Here is a 17,800-nt window from a genome sequence, read left to right as displayed (position 1 = left end):
AATTAAAAACATGTGAAAATACAACATTGTCTTAATTTTATTCTAACATTTTAGATCAACAATCCTCCTGCTACAAGTTAGCACATATTTTTCCCAGAACCAGTATTCTTTATTCTGTTGAAGCAAACGGGGACAAAACTGGAAATTTTTGACAACTAAACACCAAAGGGAACTTACAGAAGATTACAAGGAGAGCAAGTCATGAAGCACACACAGCATAATGAAGGAAGCAGCAATAAACAATGAAAATCAGTTGAGCTTAATTAGGAGAATGAGCTGAATTAGACACTAAATACACAAGTGTTTACAGTACACAGCAAAATGTAAAAGACGAGAGAATAATCAATATACACCAGTGATGTGCAGTCATCATGACAAGTATAATCAGCACTAACAATCATGATAATAATAATAACAACAACAACAACAACAACAACAACAATAATAATAATAATAATAATAATAATAATAATAATAATAATAATAATAATAATAATAATAATAATAATAATAATAACTGTAAATCAATTTGTCTACTTGTCTTTCTGCTTCTTTACTAAGTCTTCTGTCTGTCTTTCTGTCTAGGGTGAATCACTATTGTGTCTTTTTGAACTGTCTGGGCCACTGTAGCTCACACATTTTGTATCAAAATATGTTTGTCATTGGACAAAGACCCTATCTCCTCCCTGAATTGTACAACCAAGTATTAGAAATGTAAATTTCATTCACAATTGTTTAATTTGTCCAATTTCTTTTGTGCTCCTGAAATGAGGGGATCGTGTTTAAAAATGCTTTAGTCCCTCACATTTCTATGCAATCTTTTTTTCAACCAATTGTGACAATACGGTTTAATAGCATCTAAATGTTTTTTGTTCAAAATTAATTGTGGTGATGTACACAACCAAAGTTAGGAAAACGTTGTCTCTGTCCAAGTATGTTGATTTTGATTGAGCCAATACTTTAACTCAAAAAGACGAGATGCAACCCTCCAGGTTATAGCTCTAGTGCTAACGGACACCTCTAGTTATTGTAGCTAGCTAACCAATACAGCTAATTTTATTCAGTGTACGGTAGTTTATTTATATACTACCAATTCATATCATGTCATCTCAAGACACTTTACAAAACAATCATTTCAATCCAATCACACAAGTATTTCAACTGATCCTTTCATTAAGTTCAGTTTATTTTTCCAAATTGGCTAATATTTTCTATGTAAAGAAACTGAACATTTTGAATCAAGTCATTGATTTACAGCATTCACTCCTCCTGAATGAGCATGTAAAAGTAAACATTGCAGTAATTCCTCATTACTGCAAAGTCACAGAGTTTTGTGTAGTCAACTTTTGTGTAGGTGCACATGCATACATTTGTGTGATTCATTAATATTGAGACACATCAGCAATTCATTTAGTCTATTTTGTCATTTTCTAAACCAGCTGGTAATGCTATCCTATGTATTGTGTGAAAGGGTCTTATCTGTTATCTGTTCTCCAAGGCAATCCAGTGGTATAAGTGTTCAGGAATAAAGAGACAATAGCAAGTAGAACATAATAAATATTTCATTTATGAAAAAAATAAAGTAACCTTGGGTCAAAGAAGGAATTTGTAGGAAACAGGGGGATGGATTACAAACCACCAGCACCCATCAACAGAAAATAAACACGTCATCTCCAAGTTTTAAAAGTTATGCTGCCTGGCCACAAGTAGAACAACAAAAAAAGGGACTGCAACCAGATTCACTTCTTTAATGCTTCTGTTAAAGAGCCATAACTCACTTTGCTACATAGAAACAAGCAGGCCATTGTTATAGGATTAGGATTAGGTTTACATGCATAGGTTTTTACTTCCTTAATTTTTCTTATTTTAATCAATGTTTTTTATTGATATAATGTGTTAAAATGTTTTCATGTGAAAGATCTTACCTTAGATATTACTGTGCTGTGGCCACATGCAAAAATACATTTTTTTTGGAAATAGAACCAGAATCCAAAGCGGTATGAATTGTATACATTGTATACATTGTATACATTGCATATATTATTGACATCATCTCTATATTGGAGCCCATGACATGTGTCTTTACCTCTTTGTTTTGTAGCTCATTCATCCTGTTATGAAGTTATGTTGATGCTGGTCATCACAGGAATCTGCTTGACCATTTGTGTGACTATTGTTTTAATCTGTTGTCAAACTTAAAAATCATCATACAAAACTTTAGAGGTAAGTATTAACCAAACAAATAGGAAGTTTATTTCAAAAGAGAAAAAAAGGAAGATAATTTCAGAACACATATTGCTTTTTATACCATGTGTTTAGAATGGACCTCGTCAAAAGCACAACTCAAAGACATGAACCAACCAGATGACATTATGAATAAACACATCCAATTGTCTACATAGGTTTTGAATTCAAAATAAAAAAAACCCAACAGAATACAACAAAATGTATATTTTGATTTAAATATTATCCTTCCACTCAGACAGAAGATGGAGATCATGTGACCTTTGCTGCCTTGCATTTCTCCAGAGACGACAAAAAAGAGAGCTGAAGACTGAAGAAAGTGTATATTCAAATGTCAGAGAATTGATATAAATATAATCATGTTCAATGAAGTTGGATATGTTTTTCAATGAAACTTGATTGTAGATTAAAAGTCCCTTTAAAGAAGCAAACATTAAACATTGTTTTCATTAAAATCACATATCTGTATTAAAAATATTTTTATTTATCTGATCATCTTAAACGTTTATTTATTAGCTGTATGTCAGAAAGCATCATCACTAACAGAAATATTCTAACAGTGAAGAAAATTAGCAAAGTCTTAATAACTAATTACCAAAGGGAACTTACAGGAAGATTATAGGAAAAGCTGGACAGAGAGCACCGACTGCATAATGGCAGCAGTAGTGATAAGCAATGAGAAACAGGGATTATATACTGAGGAAGGGTGAAGATTTGGATATTGGTTCCTGTCGTCAGTGTGCTTGAAGAATTGTTATCAAGAAGTGAGCTTAGAGATCCTGGCATTTTGTAAGGATTCAGAGAGGACAAAACTTTGAGATTAAAATTTCTTGAAGATGTCAAAGCTGACATCAAAGGTGTCACCCTGATGAAGCTGATAAGGAACAGCTGTGAAAGTAGCCCAGTGCTCTCCAGCACAGATACTTTCTGGGATAGACGGATCTCTAACTAAAGAGAAATAAAAGCACCCAACACACCAGAATCCTGACAAATCACTAAATTTATGGATTACACATATGCTGTACATGTTAATGTTACACAGTCTGGAGTGAGGCTGAAAGTGCCATGCTGCACTGATAGGGGTCGGTGCTGAGCCCCATAGGCACAATGGGCAACAGGTGCCTTTCATGTACAAATTTTAAAAAACTAAAAACAGTTGGAGAAATAAAAAATTTACAACAGGAATACAAATGTTCCAGGATGACTCTCCTTCTCGGTGATCTTCACTAAAAAGAGAGCTAAGCCAAAGATAAATAAGAAAAAAATACATTTTATATTAAATTTTACTTTATTGCTCTTGTGTTTAATATTGTTGAAGAGTATGCAACTGACTGATTCATAATTAAATGTTAAAACAACCAAATGTTTCAATTAAGGTCAAAACACAAAGCCTTTATTTTGGATTTAGTGTATCTAATTCCAGAGAAGTCAATACCTCACCAGTTATGAACTTCACTGTATGTCACTGAGAGACACAAAACACAAGAAGAAAGAAACACAAAGGAATAAACTAAAACGGAAAGGCAATGATAACAATAATGAACGACAGGGAATGAACTGAGTAGGACAATTACTCACAAATATAAAGAAAAATCATCAAAACACCAACACAAACTGAAAGCAGAGACACAGGACTGAAGAAATAGGAAACATCTATGACTGAAACTGTAGACATTTAATGACATTGTATAAAAAGGCACAAGCATCCCGCACACTTCATGGATAAGCAGATTATTGATGAGTAGATAGACATCAGGGCACAGAGTCGGTCATTTCAAAGCCCTGATTTTGAAGTTCTTAAATGGCATCTTTCACTTTAAGCAAATGTCGAAGCCTTTTCATTGTAACACGTCTAAAATTCACATTTTTAGACCTGCTCCCTGCTCTCTAATGAAGGTGTGAAGAGGGAGAGGAACAAAAACAACTTTAAGGTTTTGTGGAAATTGTTTTGTTTATTTTTTATTTTTTTAAAATACTCTAAATGATATACCTTACAGTGAATAAATAGTGTCTGAAAACATCTTTTCAAAACATTTATTTTTCAGTCCAGAAAAGACCTGATAAAAGACCTGTGAGTTAAGATTTCTTAATTTTTACATATTATGTTGAAACAACAGATGCTTGGTGCAATTGCCTTGCTTTTATTTTAATTGCCCAGGAGGGCACTTTGGAAACTTCTGTTAACGCCACCAGGTGTAATTGTAGTGGGTTTTTCAAAGAACATTGCTTTACTGTGGCAGGAAATGCACTTTGATTGTATATGGTGTCATAGCCAATCAGATGCATTTGACTGTGGATCTCCACACCTCCCCCTGTTATTTAAGAATCAAGGGTCTCAATGAAGGCAGTGTCAGCATGTTTCTGTTATGGGCTTCACTGTTTCTTCTTCACCAAGGGCGTAAGTAACATTTCATCAGTTAAGTAACTGAATGATGAGCAACTGATGGCAGTTATATTGTTTTGTGTTGTTCCTTACTGTTTTCATTAAATGATACAGATTCTTTGGTCCCAGTGGTCACGGTTCAACTTGGTGATCCTGTGACTTTGTCTTGTGCTTTTTTGGAGAAACTTCAAAGCACCGCATGGGTTCACTGGTACAAACAGAGTGCAGGAGATACTCTGAATTTCATTTTGTTGCAGCAGAAAAGCATAAAGCCCAATTATGAACAAAATGTGTCTATCTCAAGAATAACGGCAATAAATGATGATAAATTCAGCAATCTAACCATTCTGAAGACAGTTCTACAAGATGAAGGAATGTATCACTGTGCTCACATGGACTGGACTAAATCTACTTGGACCGGGACTTATTTATCAGTAAAAGGTAAAGAACTGATTGAATTTTTTTTTTTGTTTGAATGTGTCTCTTTTTCTCAATAAAACTCTGCTCCACTTGGACTGGAGAATTAAGTTAAACTAGAAAGAAATACATTCGACCTTGATCGACCTCTCTGAGCAATACAATTTGTGAGCTTCCGTCATAAATGACTATTTTTAATACGCAATGAGATTGATTGCTCATATGAAACTTGTTTTCAGATTTAAGATTAATCTCTTTTATGGCGGCTCTGCCCCCAAAATAAGTACTCTTGATACTTTGGGTATTGATGGATTTATTCTTTTTCTATATTCCACTGATGTCTCTTATTATTGGCTGAGGCATCAAGCAATGGTCAGCCAAGACGGTACACCCTTAAATAATATTATATTTATTGTTTAAATGTTTAAATACTAAACCTAGCATCAACAGATATTTTCTTTACAGTACAGATTGTCGCTCTTGAAATGAACAGACATCCACAATAACATTAGCAGTTTGTTGAAAAAACTTTTTTTTTCCAATTATAAAGGGATTTATGCTGAATAAGATGGAAAACAGCAACTCTGACCAAGATTGATTGATAAAGAAAATTTGTGGTCAAGTGAACTAGCATGATAAACCAATTGGCCTTTTGTCTCTAAAACCCACATCCAAACACAAGAAAATGCAAACAAATATAACTGATAAACTGGATGAGCCTCAGTAACAGTGACCAGAATTTGGTTTGTTTAAAATAATTTGTGAGATATTTTAAAAATATGACAAGAAAGAAAATGGTATTTTCTTCTCTATCTCTTGCTTTTGACTCTTTTTTACAAAAAAAAGAGATGACATTATGTTTATTTAGATTAGCAAAATGGACATAATTATCAATAAAAAAGCCAGAGAATATGTAAATAAACATCAATAACACATTTTTCAGGTTAAACTAAGATAGATGACTTCTTATTTTTGACATCAAGAATCAAATTATTTTTATCCTAAATAAAAATAGTACAAGTCTTGTTTACAGTTTAATATATATTTTCATTTCTTCATAGCAAACTCCAGGAGGACATCGAGCTACACTGTTGTTCAGAACCCAGTTTCTGATCCCACCCGTCCAACAGACTCAGAGACTCTTCAGTGTTCGGTCCTCTCTGGGTCTGAGGACAAAACCTGTTCAGGAGAACTCAGTGTGTTCTGGTTCAGGACCGGATCAGAACAGTCCTATCCAGACATCATCCATTCTACTGACAAAGGACGTCGTGACTGTGAGAACACAGCGACATCGAACACTCAAAAGAAATGTAGTTACAGCTTTTCTAAGAACTTCAGCTCTTCTGACAAGGGAACATTTTACTGCGCTGTGGCAATATGTGGAGAAATATTATTTGGAAATGGAATTAAAACAGCAGGTAAGAGTTTTTGTACTTAAAATACTTACTTATACAAATATTATTACATATTTGAAGACAATGATATATTTCTTTTTCACCTTGTTTTGCAGATCAGTCAGCAAGTCCTAAAGTTAATGTGCTGATGATCATAATAATCCTCTTAGTCATCTCTTTGACTGTAAATGTCGGTTTTATCTGCCACCACACTCGAAGATCATGGTGTGGAAACGTTAAAGGTAAGTTGTATCTTACAAATAATCTAAATAATCTACTATGAATAATCTACTATGAAGTAAAACTGAACTTTTGAGCAAACCATTGAGAATTTTTTCAACAGCAAAACAGAATGAGAATCAACTGGATACTGTTGTAAGTGACCTAAATAAAACTGTATTTAAAACTCTTAAAAAATCTACCTGAATGTCACATGAAACAAAAATTTAATGCAATATTTTCTTTCTGCTCAGACGGTAAATGGACGGGACCTGAACTACGCTGCCTTACATTTTGACGAAAGGAAAACATCAAGAGGAAATATGAAACAGTTGAAAACTGAAGATAGTGTATATTCAGGGGTTAAATGTGATATAATGTTGACATAGCTCAGTGTTTATATGAACAAATGTAGATTCAAACTAATCCAATGTTAGTAATTAAGACCATCATAATTGTGGTCCTGTATTGTCTTGATATTTGAAACAAGCTCAAACTGCCTTGATGTGGAATAAAGTTTCTCATACTTTTTTATGTGAATATATTTCTGCTCTAATTACAATTTTATTGCATTACATTATTATTGCAATGTAATTAGAACTTATCAATAAGCTGCCGTTTTTGAACTTATTTTAAAGGCCACTTGTCAGTCTACTCATATATAAAGTTATTGCTCTTTTGACTTTTAAAATTTTTTTTATACCTCTTTAAGCACAGTTAAAGCCTCAATGACAACCAGCTAGCTTGATGGTTCATTTCAAATGGTTTTAAATGTAGATTTACAAGATGGTTATTAAAAATATTTTTAAAACTCCTCCTTAGACACAGCCTATTTAGTGTGATATGCTGTTCCGTAGAGTACAATACAGACAGGGATAAACACACTTTTACTTGTATATAGCACATCTCAGCAACAATGCAGCTCAAAGTGCCTTAGACCAGTGTTTTCCAATTCCAGTCCTCAGGGCCCCCCTTCCTGCATATTTTAGGTGTTTCCCTTCTGCCACACACCTGGATTGAATCTTTGGGTGATTAACAGGCGCCTGCAGTACTTGTTGGCTGCAGAAGATGTCATGCAATCATTTGAATCAGCTGTTCTGGTATAGAGGCACATCTAAAACATGCAGAGCAGGGGGCCCCGAGGACTGGATTTGGGAAACACTGCCTTAGACCATAAAAAACATAAACAAATCAGAAATAAGGCAGAAAAACAAACCAGTTTGAAATAAAAAAGCCTGAGTTCTCATGGTGACACTGTCAAGATGTGATCACGTGTAAAAATATTCTTGTGCGCACATTGTGGATGAAGTCAACATTAGTATACACCAGGATTGCTTAAGGTCAGTCCCTGGGATCTACCGTATTGCAACAGACCAGAATCAAATGGTTGAATTCCCTCATTTAGCATTGAACAGGCCTGGTAACGAGGGATTCATTGGATACAGGTGTACTAGAGCAGGGATGCACCTGAAAGGATGACAGCAATCAAGGTCACTTGAGTGCACCTATTCTACACACTCTGAGAAGGATCCTAAACAGAACCAGACTGCACAGAAGAAAAAAAATCAGTCCGATCCTCTTGATGTTGCATTATGAGAGGCTATGTGGATATAAGTTTCACCACCTTTAAGCTGTTTAACAGTGAGAGGCATCGATTTGGATTTCCAAACTCTGGTTGATTCATTAGAGCCCAATTCAATTCAATTCATTACATGTTCAGCATCAGGCTGATTGTGCTGCAGACCACCAACAAGCCCTGGAAAAGCTTTTCACCAGTAGAAATATGACTAAACACGAGAAGGACAGCCTGAGATGGACACAGTGCAGCGTGGCTGTAAATAACTCTAAAAGGAAAACGTACGAAAAATGTTTCCCATTTTTGTCACAAATGGAGAATATACAGACCTGCCATAGTGAACTCGTTTTCTGGACCACTGGTAATTTGACATATCTTTCTGTGAGCTGTGAGAGGGCTACGCTGATAACAAGGAAGGGAAAACAGAAACTAAATTCTACATACAGACAATTACAGACCTGCAAAAACATGCTTGAGATCAAAGAAAGGTTAGTCATGTCTTACACATAGTTTAACAAGTTCCTCCTCTCTGGGGTCAGAACACTAAACTGTTAAGTAAAAAACAACTAGTAATATAAAACTACTAATGTAAGAAAGATAACAAAACATAATAATTCTAACAATTGCTATGTTGCTGTTTTTTAAATTCTAAATATTTCCAGACATCTGTCGTTAAGTTTGTGGGCAGTGCCTCTTTGTTATTTTTTTGTGCTACAAGTTCTTGCTCTCCACGAGATGTCACGTAGCAGTATGGGATCAATTTAAGGGTTTTATGAATCCACGTCAATCCACTTAATACAAATCCATTTTGTAAACCCATCACAAAATTTCTTAACTCCATTGGCGTGGAACAAAAGTTTTATTCATATGAAGCTTTACTGGTACTTGTTTCATCACGTTATACTGGAGTTGAGTGCTGTGCTAGAGGAAGGAAGTTCCACAGATTTGAAGACTGATTTGTCTCCTTCAAACCGATATATCAAAATGTCATAAAGTTCACCAGCCATAAGCTCTCCATATTAAGCTGGACTGAATTTCATTTCAGACTCATCAGACAATGCATATGGAAAGTTCAAAATCCAATGGCAGACTACCGATGGTTTCACTTACTTGGTTATCTTTATTCTCCACTATTTTTTGATTATTTTGATCACTTGTTTGCCATCATAAAACCATCCAAACTTGATTCTTGTCTTTTTTTCATCCCATGTGTTGGATTTCACATAATGGTCTTTTCTGATATTTTTCTCAACATGATCTGAGTTTATATCGCCATTACTGTCAATACTGTCAATACTGTCTTCTTTAGCTATTCAAGCAAGTGAACGTTTTTTTTTAACTATTTTGTATTTTGTCTATTTTCTAAACAGAAGTGTGCTGTTATTCAGTCTTCATATGCTGACCAGAGAGTGTCATAGAGTCAATAACTTTTGGATTAATCTGTGTAGACAGAAATCTGTATTAGAACTCAAGCTTGGAACCTAGTGGGAGATCCACTGGCAACACAACGAGGAAGTGCACTCACACACAAAATCAGTTTGTCATTTTTTTCCACATAGAATCATGTAAGGGCAAATGGTTATTATTTGCATCAACCATATTTTAAAATTACTACGTACTTTTGCATTCAATCCCACTATACCTTATGTGCCTAATTTTACACAAGGCACATAACACATAAAGTGAAGATTAAACAATTATTTAAAAAAAATCAGTTACCATTGGTTTAATTTAACTCAATCTTATAATTTCAGGCTGTAGTATGGTAGCCAGAACATTATCATTAATGTTCGTTTATGATACAGTACAAATTAATGACCATGAATAATGGACTTGCGTGTTCCTCTTCCATGAGTGAATCTAAGTGACGGAGTGTCGCCAACTTCCCATTATTGCATGTTGTTGTCAATGCATATGACTGCCACTGTCTGGATGAAATGATCACATTTATATAATAAAAGTATCACATTTATACAATTCATTATCATGTTTTTACAATATAATTATGTAATAATATGAAAGCTGGAAAATGCTTCCATAGAATTCAGTGATGTATTGCACTTGAAAATTTTAAATTTACAAAGTAAGCACTGGTTTAAAACTAGGAGTGCAAATAAATTTTATAGGGAATTTTGTAATGCTTTGGGCTTTATATCATGTTGTAATGTTATTTCCTCACCGAAAACATACCTGAAATCTTGCTTTGATTCTTTCCTGTATCGTTGAGGAATCTTCAAGTCTTGCATAGAAGCCACATTCGGAGTTGCCTAAACGTTTGGTCTAACAAAGCTTCACCTGTTTACACAAAGCTCCTTCCTGAATCTGCAGTCTGCAGTGAAGCTTCTGATATTTAACTCAAAATGTAATAAACATAACCAAGTACTGTGTGCATAGAAATTAAAATACTGCCTTTGCCTTTCTGAAATGAGTGATGAAAAATACTTTAGTTTTTTACCACAGGCTGATCTTCTGGTATTTGTATGTTGTATTCAAAGATTATTGGGTAATTGCTTGGCCCTGAGTTTCACTGTCCAGGAGGGCAACTTTGGAAACTTCTGTTAACACCACCAGGTGTAATTGTAGTGGGCTTTTCAAAGAACATTGCTTTACTGTGGCAGGAAATGCACTTTGATTGTATATGGTGTCATAGCCAATCAGATGCATTTGACTGTGGATCTCCACACCTCCCCCTGTTATTTAAGAATCAAGGGTCTCAATGAAGGCAGTGTCAGCATGTTTCTGTTATGGGCTTCACTGTTTCTTCTTCACCAAGGGTGTAAGTACCATCAGTTAGGTAACTGGATGATATGAAATTTCTTATGTCCATTAAATATGTTTATGTTTTTCCTTATTGTTTTTATGTATTTTTTAACAATACAGATTGTTTGGTCCCAGTGGTCACGGTTCAACTTGGTGAACCTGTGACTTTGTCTTGTGGTTTTTCGGAGAGACTTCAGAGCACATGGCTTCATTGGTACAAACAGAGTGCAGGAGATACTCTAAAATTCATTGTGATGCAACAGAAAAGCATAGACCCAAAATACAATCCAAGTGTACCTGCTTCAAGAATGAAAGCAACAATTGATGACAAACTCAGCAATCTAACGATTTTGAAGACAGTTCTACAAGATGAAGGAATGTATCACTGTGCTCACATGGACTGGACTGAATCTATTTGGAGTGGAACTTACTTGTCAATTAAAGGTAATCGTGATCTAATTATTTTAATGTTTTGTAATAAACAAAAGTTTCATATATGCAAAAACTCATAGCCTTACTGGGCACAAAGTGAAATAGTGCCAAGATGCCTCTTTACTACTTTACCCATATGACCAATTCAATTTGTGAGTTTCAGTTATAAATGATTAATGAGTCTTATATATTTTTCTTTTTAGTAACAAACGCTGCCTTGCGTGCAAATTTAAATTATTTCAAAATATATCAACCTATCCACACAGTGATTATCTGAAAAAATATATATTTCAGAATATCCTTAATGCACAAAAATTATACACAAAAAATGTAATTAATTGCTGGGTATAGTATGTCATATTTAAAATAAACAGCAACAACACAAATGTATTGTAGACAAAAATTTGCTTTACAGGACAGATTTTAGTTCCTTTAAACTGCCCAGATTCAATAAAAACTGTGTGAACAACATTTCTAAAAATATCACGAGGACATATTCTGCATGTGACTAAAACTTCAGAAAATGTGTGAGTAAGGGAGTTGTAAAGTTCCAAAAAGTTGAAACAAAAATCTTGTAGAACAAACAAAGTAGACAAAGTTAACTTCATTATTCTTAAATATTTTTCCATGATACCTTAGAAAGGTTTATGCTTAACTCTTGAATAATGATCAACTATATTTATGTTCTACTGATAGTTATACTAATTTGACAAATTTATGAAACACAATTTAAGAAAAAGGTTAGTTTTTTCTTTATATTTGTTCCCTTTATTTTTTCTTGTTTATATTCAATCCATGTTCTTTAATTTCTTCATAGGAAAATCTCAAAGGACAATAAGCTACACTGTTGTTCAGAACCCAGTTTCTGATCCCGCCCGTCCATCAGACTCAGAGACTCTTCAGTGTTCGGTCCTCTCTGGGTCTGAGGACAAAGCCTGTTCTGGAGAACTCAGTGTGTTCTGGTTTAGAACTGGATCAGAACAGTCACACGCAAATACCATCTACACTAATGACAAAGGACTGCATAACTGTGAGAACACACTGACATCAAATGCTCAGAAAAAATGTAGTTACAGCTTTTCTAAGAACTTAAACTCTTCTGATACATTGTACTGTGCTGTGGCAACATGTGGAGAGATATTATTTGGAAAAGAAACTAAACCAACAGCAGGTATGATTTTTGTGCATGAAGTATGATGCTTTAAGCTATGGAAATGTTACTTCTTTAAAGACAGCAACATCTTCTTTCCCACTTGTTTTTCAGATCAATCACCAAGTTCTAAAGTTAATGTGCTGATGATCATAATAATCTGCTTGGCCATTTCCTTGACGATAAATATTGTTTTTATCTGTCACCAAACTCAAAGATCACTATGTAAAAACTTTAAAGGTAAGCTTTATCTGCTGTATTTCTATTTCTGCCGCAACATAAATAGTAAAAAACAAATATATATGTAAATTAAATGCTTTGAAAGAAAAACTATAGATTAAAGTGTACCTTTTTGTTGAATTTTATTTCGACAGCAAAACACATTGAGAATCAGCCAAATAATTTTGTAAGTGCATATTATTAAATTACTTATTTTTGTATAAAATTCTTTACTTTAGTGCTGACTGAAATTTTTTTTTAATGTATTTTATTCTTTCCACTCAGACTAAAGATGGACAAGATATGAACTACGCTGCCTTGCATTTTGATCCCAGAAAAACTTCAAGAGGAAAGATAAAAAGACAATTAAAAACTGAAGAAAGTGTGTATTCACAGGTCAAAACTGAATTTGCAAATGCTCAGTATTCATATGAACAACAACAAAATGTTGTAGATTCAAATCTATCTGCAACAAGATTTGAGAAATTATAAATTGAGAGATATAATTTACTAAGATGTAATTTTCTATGTAAAAACAAAGAAACTCAAACTGCCCTGATTGCAAAAGCACCACATTTCTTTTATTCTGAGGTTTGGCAGCAGTTTTATGTAATAAATCTTTGCACTATAAATATCTGCACACTTCTAGAAAACTGTAAAACTCCTTCCTTTAAATTAAAGCTAAGGTCCTATTTGTTGCTATTGAACAAAAATGGAAAAATCATAAAGTGTAGTCTGTTTTTCAGTCTGTCCTTTTGCTACTGCAATTTAACAGATTTTGCTTGCTTCTTGTTTTATTCTCCTTCTACTCACACAAAGCACTTTGAATTACCTCTTTGCTGAAATTGTGGAAAACAATTAAAATGATCTTGCCTTACCTTCTGGATCCTTCGACAAGTATATAAATTTCACCAACTAAAAATCTAGATTGCTTCTACAAATAGTTGTGTGTCACTCTCAGGAAGTTACACAGAAAATAGTATAATAACTCTTCCCTCTTCTGGATATAAAACTATGGTGTGATTGGTCAGAATTTTGTGGATAAACTTATTTATGTGGAAAACAGCATCAACAGAATGGATACTTTTGAGGAACAAGGCCACAGCAGGAATAGAGAAAATACCCCCTACAATATCATCAATTTCTGAGAATATTGAGTTTACTAAATATATTAGTTGAAGTCATGAAGAGTGCCCCTCATGCTTTAAATAGCAATTTTAAAGGTTTCAAAATTTGTGTTTGAATTCAGCTTGTTTACAAAGTAAATGAGCCACTTCAGGGAGGTGGGAAAACTCACAGCTGATTGACAGAAACAAAGTGGAAGTGAATCTTTTTATTTATTTAGTCTTCTGTTAAACAAATATAAAGATTTGAACATTAGTAGGTTGTTGGTATTTAGTTTTGTTTGTTAATTAACATAGCACAATATCAAAGTTTAATCGAGGTGTTTTTCATTGTGGTTTCATTGCATAAATATTGTTAGACTCACTAATCTGTCCCACTCAGACATCTTTTGCCCGCAGAATTTGTGGAACATGCAGCAGACAGGTTTTCCAGGCGTTAGACAGCCATGACCGTGATGTGCCATAACATAATGATGTGCTGGAATTATGTTTTACAATTTTAATTACTAAAATTAAATTTGGCTTTGCTGAAGTATATGTGTAATCTATTTATTATTTTTACTATTATAATGCTCATTGATAAAGACAAACCTCTGACCAGGTGGTGATGGATGAAGGCTACCTGATCCTAAAGAGCTTATGAGGATTCATCTTGTGCCTTTGCTAGATGAGTATAATGTCTTGTACAAAATCTGTGATATAGCTGTCTTAAAAGAAGATGGGACGACTTGTCTATTTGCTCCAAATAAAATTGTTTTGCACTGAAAATAAGCGCTGTTGTGACAGCAAACCCCTTTGAGTGTATGTTCTTTCATAGCCAATCAGATGCATTTGACAGTCTGAACGACCACACCTCCCTAAAGTGTCTTTAGGAGACAGTAGCAACATGACTCTGCTATGGCTTGTACTGTTCCTTCTTCATTAAGGATGTAAGTGGATTTAGAAGCAGAAATAAATTAAATTTTTAAAAATACTTTTATCTGTAAACAGTTTATTTATTTATTTTTTTAAAAACTGCAAATATATTTACATTTTTTATATTTATTTTTAACGATGATGTAGTTTATTGTTACATACTTCAATATTTCTGAATTGTATATAGCATTTTTTTTAATAAAACACAGAAATTAAAAAAATCTCGCAAATGTAAGTGAAAATCTGATGAGGTTGTATGTTTCTTACATTGTGAGTTATCTCTTGTGTTGATCGAACTTATGCAATTAAACAATACAAAGAAAATCCAATATGGAAATGAAAGACATCACATTGTAGAAATCAAATCTGATAGTAAAATAAACTTTGTGTTATTCCTACTTATTAGTGTACACACTTTTCAAATGAAGCATTGAACTCCTCCAGAAACTCCTCAGCCATCTACTCTTCTACACAATTCCTGAAACCACAAGAAATCTAAAGTAAACGTCAAAAAATTTCATTCTTTCATTCGTTAGTGAATGAATGAAATAAAGAATGATGTCTAAAAACACAGATTTTTGGAGTAAAATACTAACTTCATTCTAAAATTGACTAAATGCCAATGTCCTACCAACACAGTACCTTCAGCAGGTTTCAGCTGACTCCTTTGTTTGTGTCCATTTCAACAGCTGTAAATCTGCTGCAACATGGCTTCTTTTCCAACCATGAACATTGTCATATTTGAAAATGTGTTTTTGGCAGATCTAAACATAAAGAAAAGAAGTGCAGCGGTGGCTTCTGATGCAGTCATGTATTGGGTATGTGCTGCCATGGAGGGAGTACAACAGTGTAGTCCAGAGATTTTCCAAATGGAAATCCAAGAGACATTGGAGAGAAGTCCTAACCTTTTCTCAGCAAAAAAGAGAACTTTTTTGTTGAAGCTCATCAACATGAAAATGTATAGGTTACCTATATTTAACTTTTAACACTTAAAGCCTTTGTGCTTTAAGTGCACAAATATTTACAACAGGGTTGCTATTATATATATCAAAAATATAACTGAGAGCATTGCATTATTGTTTTTTGTAAATATGTAATTTATGTAATCCAAAAAATGGGAAAAGTAGAAAACTGTGGTGTTTCTAGAGGTGACGTGTATTTACATGAGTGTATTCTTGTTTGACTAATTTCATTAATCTGAAGATTGAACTAATCTCATAGCTATGAAAGTATCTTAGGATAATGAGGGAAAAGTGAACACAACATTTGAGAAAAGAACCTGGGTGGATGATCTTTAAATTACACCTCCAGGAGAAATATTCTCATGTAATCCAGAAAGTTGAGGCCATTTAATCACAACTCAAGCTGAGGTTATTCTCAAATGGTGGAAGAAGCATTTTGAGGATCTCCTGAGTCAGTCTGTTGTGATGAAATGCCCAAACAAAAACCAAAACTCTTGATTTGCCATTCTGTCTATGTATTGCTCCCCACCTAGCCTGGCCATTGCCTTCTTACACAATTCTCATCTCCCTTTAGTGCTCTGAAGTGGACATTGTCCCACAGAGTCGAAGATATAGTTTTAACCAGCCCAATCAGCAAACAGAAGGACAAGTTGTGAATGGGGGCATCAATTTTCTGAGCTTTTTTAGAATTGTAAATCTGCCTTTAGTTTGGAAATGGCAGCAGAGGAAGTGAGCAAAACCTTTCAGTCCGTGTTGGCCATTCGTCCAAAAACTGAACTAGTACTAATAGCTGCCTTATTCTTCTCTCTTAACAGTGAGGGATGGTGGCTTATAGCACAGGTAATTTCTGGTAAGCTTCATAGTGTCAAACATCAGCTATTTGCTGTGCAGAAAGTTGCCAATCTTTATGATCTCTCTCCTTCTAAGCATTTGCTGACTCATCTCTGTGATTTTATGTGGCCTACCATTCAGAAGCTCAGTTTCTGTCACGTTCTCTGCAGTAATGAAGCAGAAAACATGACTCTTTGTCTGTTAATCCAATAGATAAATTTAGGTTTAAGATTATAGCATGGGGTTGTATTTCAGGAACAATGTGTTATACATTTGCTCCATTAAAAGGAAACGACCTGCAAGAGACAATTTTATGCTCATTGTGAGAACAATTTGGAAATAACTTCTTCCTGCTCCAAAGTGACTAGTGCGCAGAGCACAGTTCATGAAGATACAAATTTGTGGATGTAATGTAGTAGAGCTGGACCAGTTCTGTGGGTCTAATAAGTGCACCAATAGTCTTTCTCAACGAACTTCAGTGTCTTGACCTATCAAAATATCTCATATGATCAGAAGTATTATTAACCAGAAATCCTAAAGAACCACTGTAAGGCTATTTATAAAATCAAAGTTTATATGGAGTCTGCTTCAGGTTTTTTTTAACAGCATGATACTGAAAGACTCAGTACTTCAGAAATATTAGAATTTATGTGCACTCTCTCATAATTAACAGGGATTTTAAATTTGAAAATCTGGAAAATTAGGATAAAGACAAAAATCTGACTAGGTAATGGCAGTGGGTGAAAGCCATCTGATTATAAAAAGCATAGGACGATACATGCTTGTTAAACCTGTGCAACTAATTACAAATAAAAATAACTGAAAACTTGTCTATTTGCTTCAAATCACCTAAGAAATGGCAGTTAGCAGAAATTATTCCACTCTGAAATGAACTTCATTGAGGCACCAAGCCCCCTTTGATTGTATCTTCTTTCGTAGCCAATCAGGTGCATTTGAAAGTCTGAATGACCACACCTCCCTCAGTTTCTTGAGCTTTTTGTGTCCTTATGAAGACAGTAGCAACATGACTCTGCTATGGCTTGTACTCTTCCTTCTTCATCCAGGATGTAAGTGGATTTAAAAACAGAATCTTGTCTTATTGAAGATTTTTTTTGTTTTATTGTATCTCTGATCTGTAAGCAGTTTCTTTAAAACTGATCTTTATCATTTAACA

At 34.2% G+C, this 17,800-nt stretch overlaps 2 protein-coding genes across 2 annotated transcripts; both read left to right on the top strand.

Annotated features, from left to right (window-relative positions):
- Positions 1-4,310: 4,310 nt before the first annotated feature.
- On the top strand, positions 4,311-7,191 carry LOC122836817. Its single transcript, XM_044126703.1, has 7 exons — positions 4,311-4,315; positions 4,569-4,642; positions 4,742-5,068; positions 6,106-6,462; positions 6,555-6,680; positions 6,782-6,813; positions 6,912-7,191. The coding sequence occupies exons 2-7, from the start codon at positions 4,600-4,602 to the stop codon at positions 7,044-7,046; spliced, it is 1,020 nt and encodes a 339-aa protein (XP_043982638.1). The 5' UTR covers positions 4,311-4,315; positions 4,569-4,599; the 3' UTR covers positions 7,047-7,191.
- A 3,758-nt stretch (positions 7,192-10,949) lies between these two features.
- LOC122837464 lies at positions 10,950-13,356 on the top strand. Its single transcript, XM_044127819.1, has 6 exons — positions 10,950-11,022; positions 11,114-11,437; positions 12,243-12,596; positions 12,690-12,815; positions 12,950-12,981; positions 13,080-13,356. The coding sequence occupies exons 1-6, from the start codon at positions 10,950-10,952 to the stop codon at positions 13,284-13,286; spliced, it is 1,116 nt and encodes a 371-aa protein (XP_043983754.1). The 3' UTR covers positions 13,287-13,356.
- The last annotated feature ends 4,444 nt before the right edge of the window (positions 13,357-17,800 follow it).

The sequence above is a fragment of the Gambusia affinis genome, linkage group LG09, assembly GCF_019740435.1.
Source record: "Gambusia affinis linkage group LG09, SWU_Gaff_1.0, whole genome shotgun sequence".
Lineage (NCBI taxonomy): Eukaryota > Metazoa > Chordata > Actinopteri > Cyprinodontiformes > Poeciliidae > Gambusia > Gambusia affinis.
Note: the sequence above shows the minus strand (reverse complement) of the source record. Positions and strands in the feature narration are given on the sequence as shown.

Excerpts from the sequence above, each read along its gene's own strand:
- LOC122836817 (XM_044126703.1), top strand. The coding sequence starts at position 4,600 with ATGTTTCTGTTATGGGCTTCACTGTTTCTTCTTCACCAAGGGC. Across the intron at positions 4,643-4,741 it reads GTTTCTTCTTCACCAAGGGC|ATTCTTTGGTCCCAGTGGTC; the intron begins GTAAGTAACATT and ends TAAATGATACAG. Across the intron at positions 6,463-6,554 it reads AAATGGAATTAAAACAGCAG|ATCAGTCAGCAAGTCCTAAA; the intron begins GTAAGAGTTTTT and ends CTTGTTTTGCAG.
- LOC122837464 (XM_044127819.1), top strand. The coding sequence starts at position 10,950 with ATGAAGGCAGTGTCAGCATGTTTCTGTTATGGGCTTCACTGTTTCTTC. Across the intron at positions 11,438-12,242 it reads AACTTACTTGTCAATTAAAG|GAAAATCTCAAAGGACAATA; the intron begins GTAATCGTGATC and ends ATTTCTTCATAG. Across the intron at positions 12,982-13,079 it reads AGAATCAGCCAAATAATTTT|ACTAAAGATGGACAAGATAT; the intron begins GTAAGTGCATAT and ends CTTTCCACTCAG.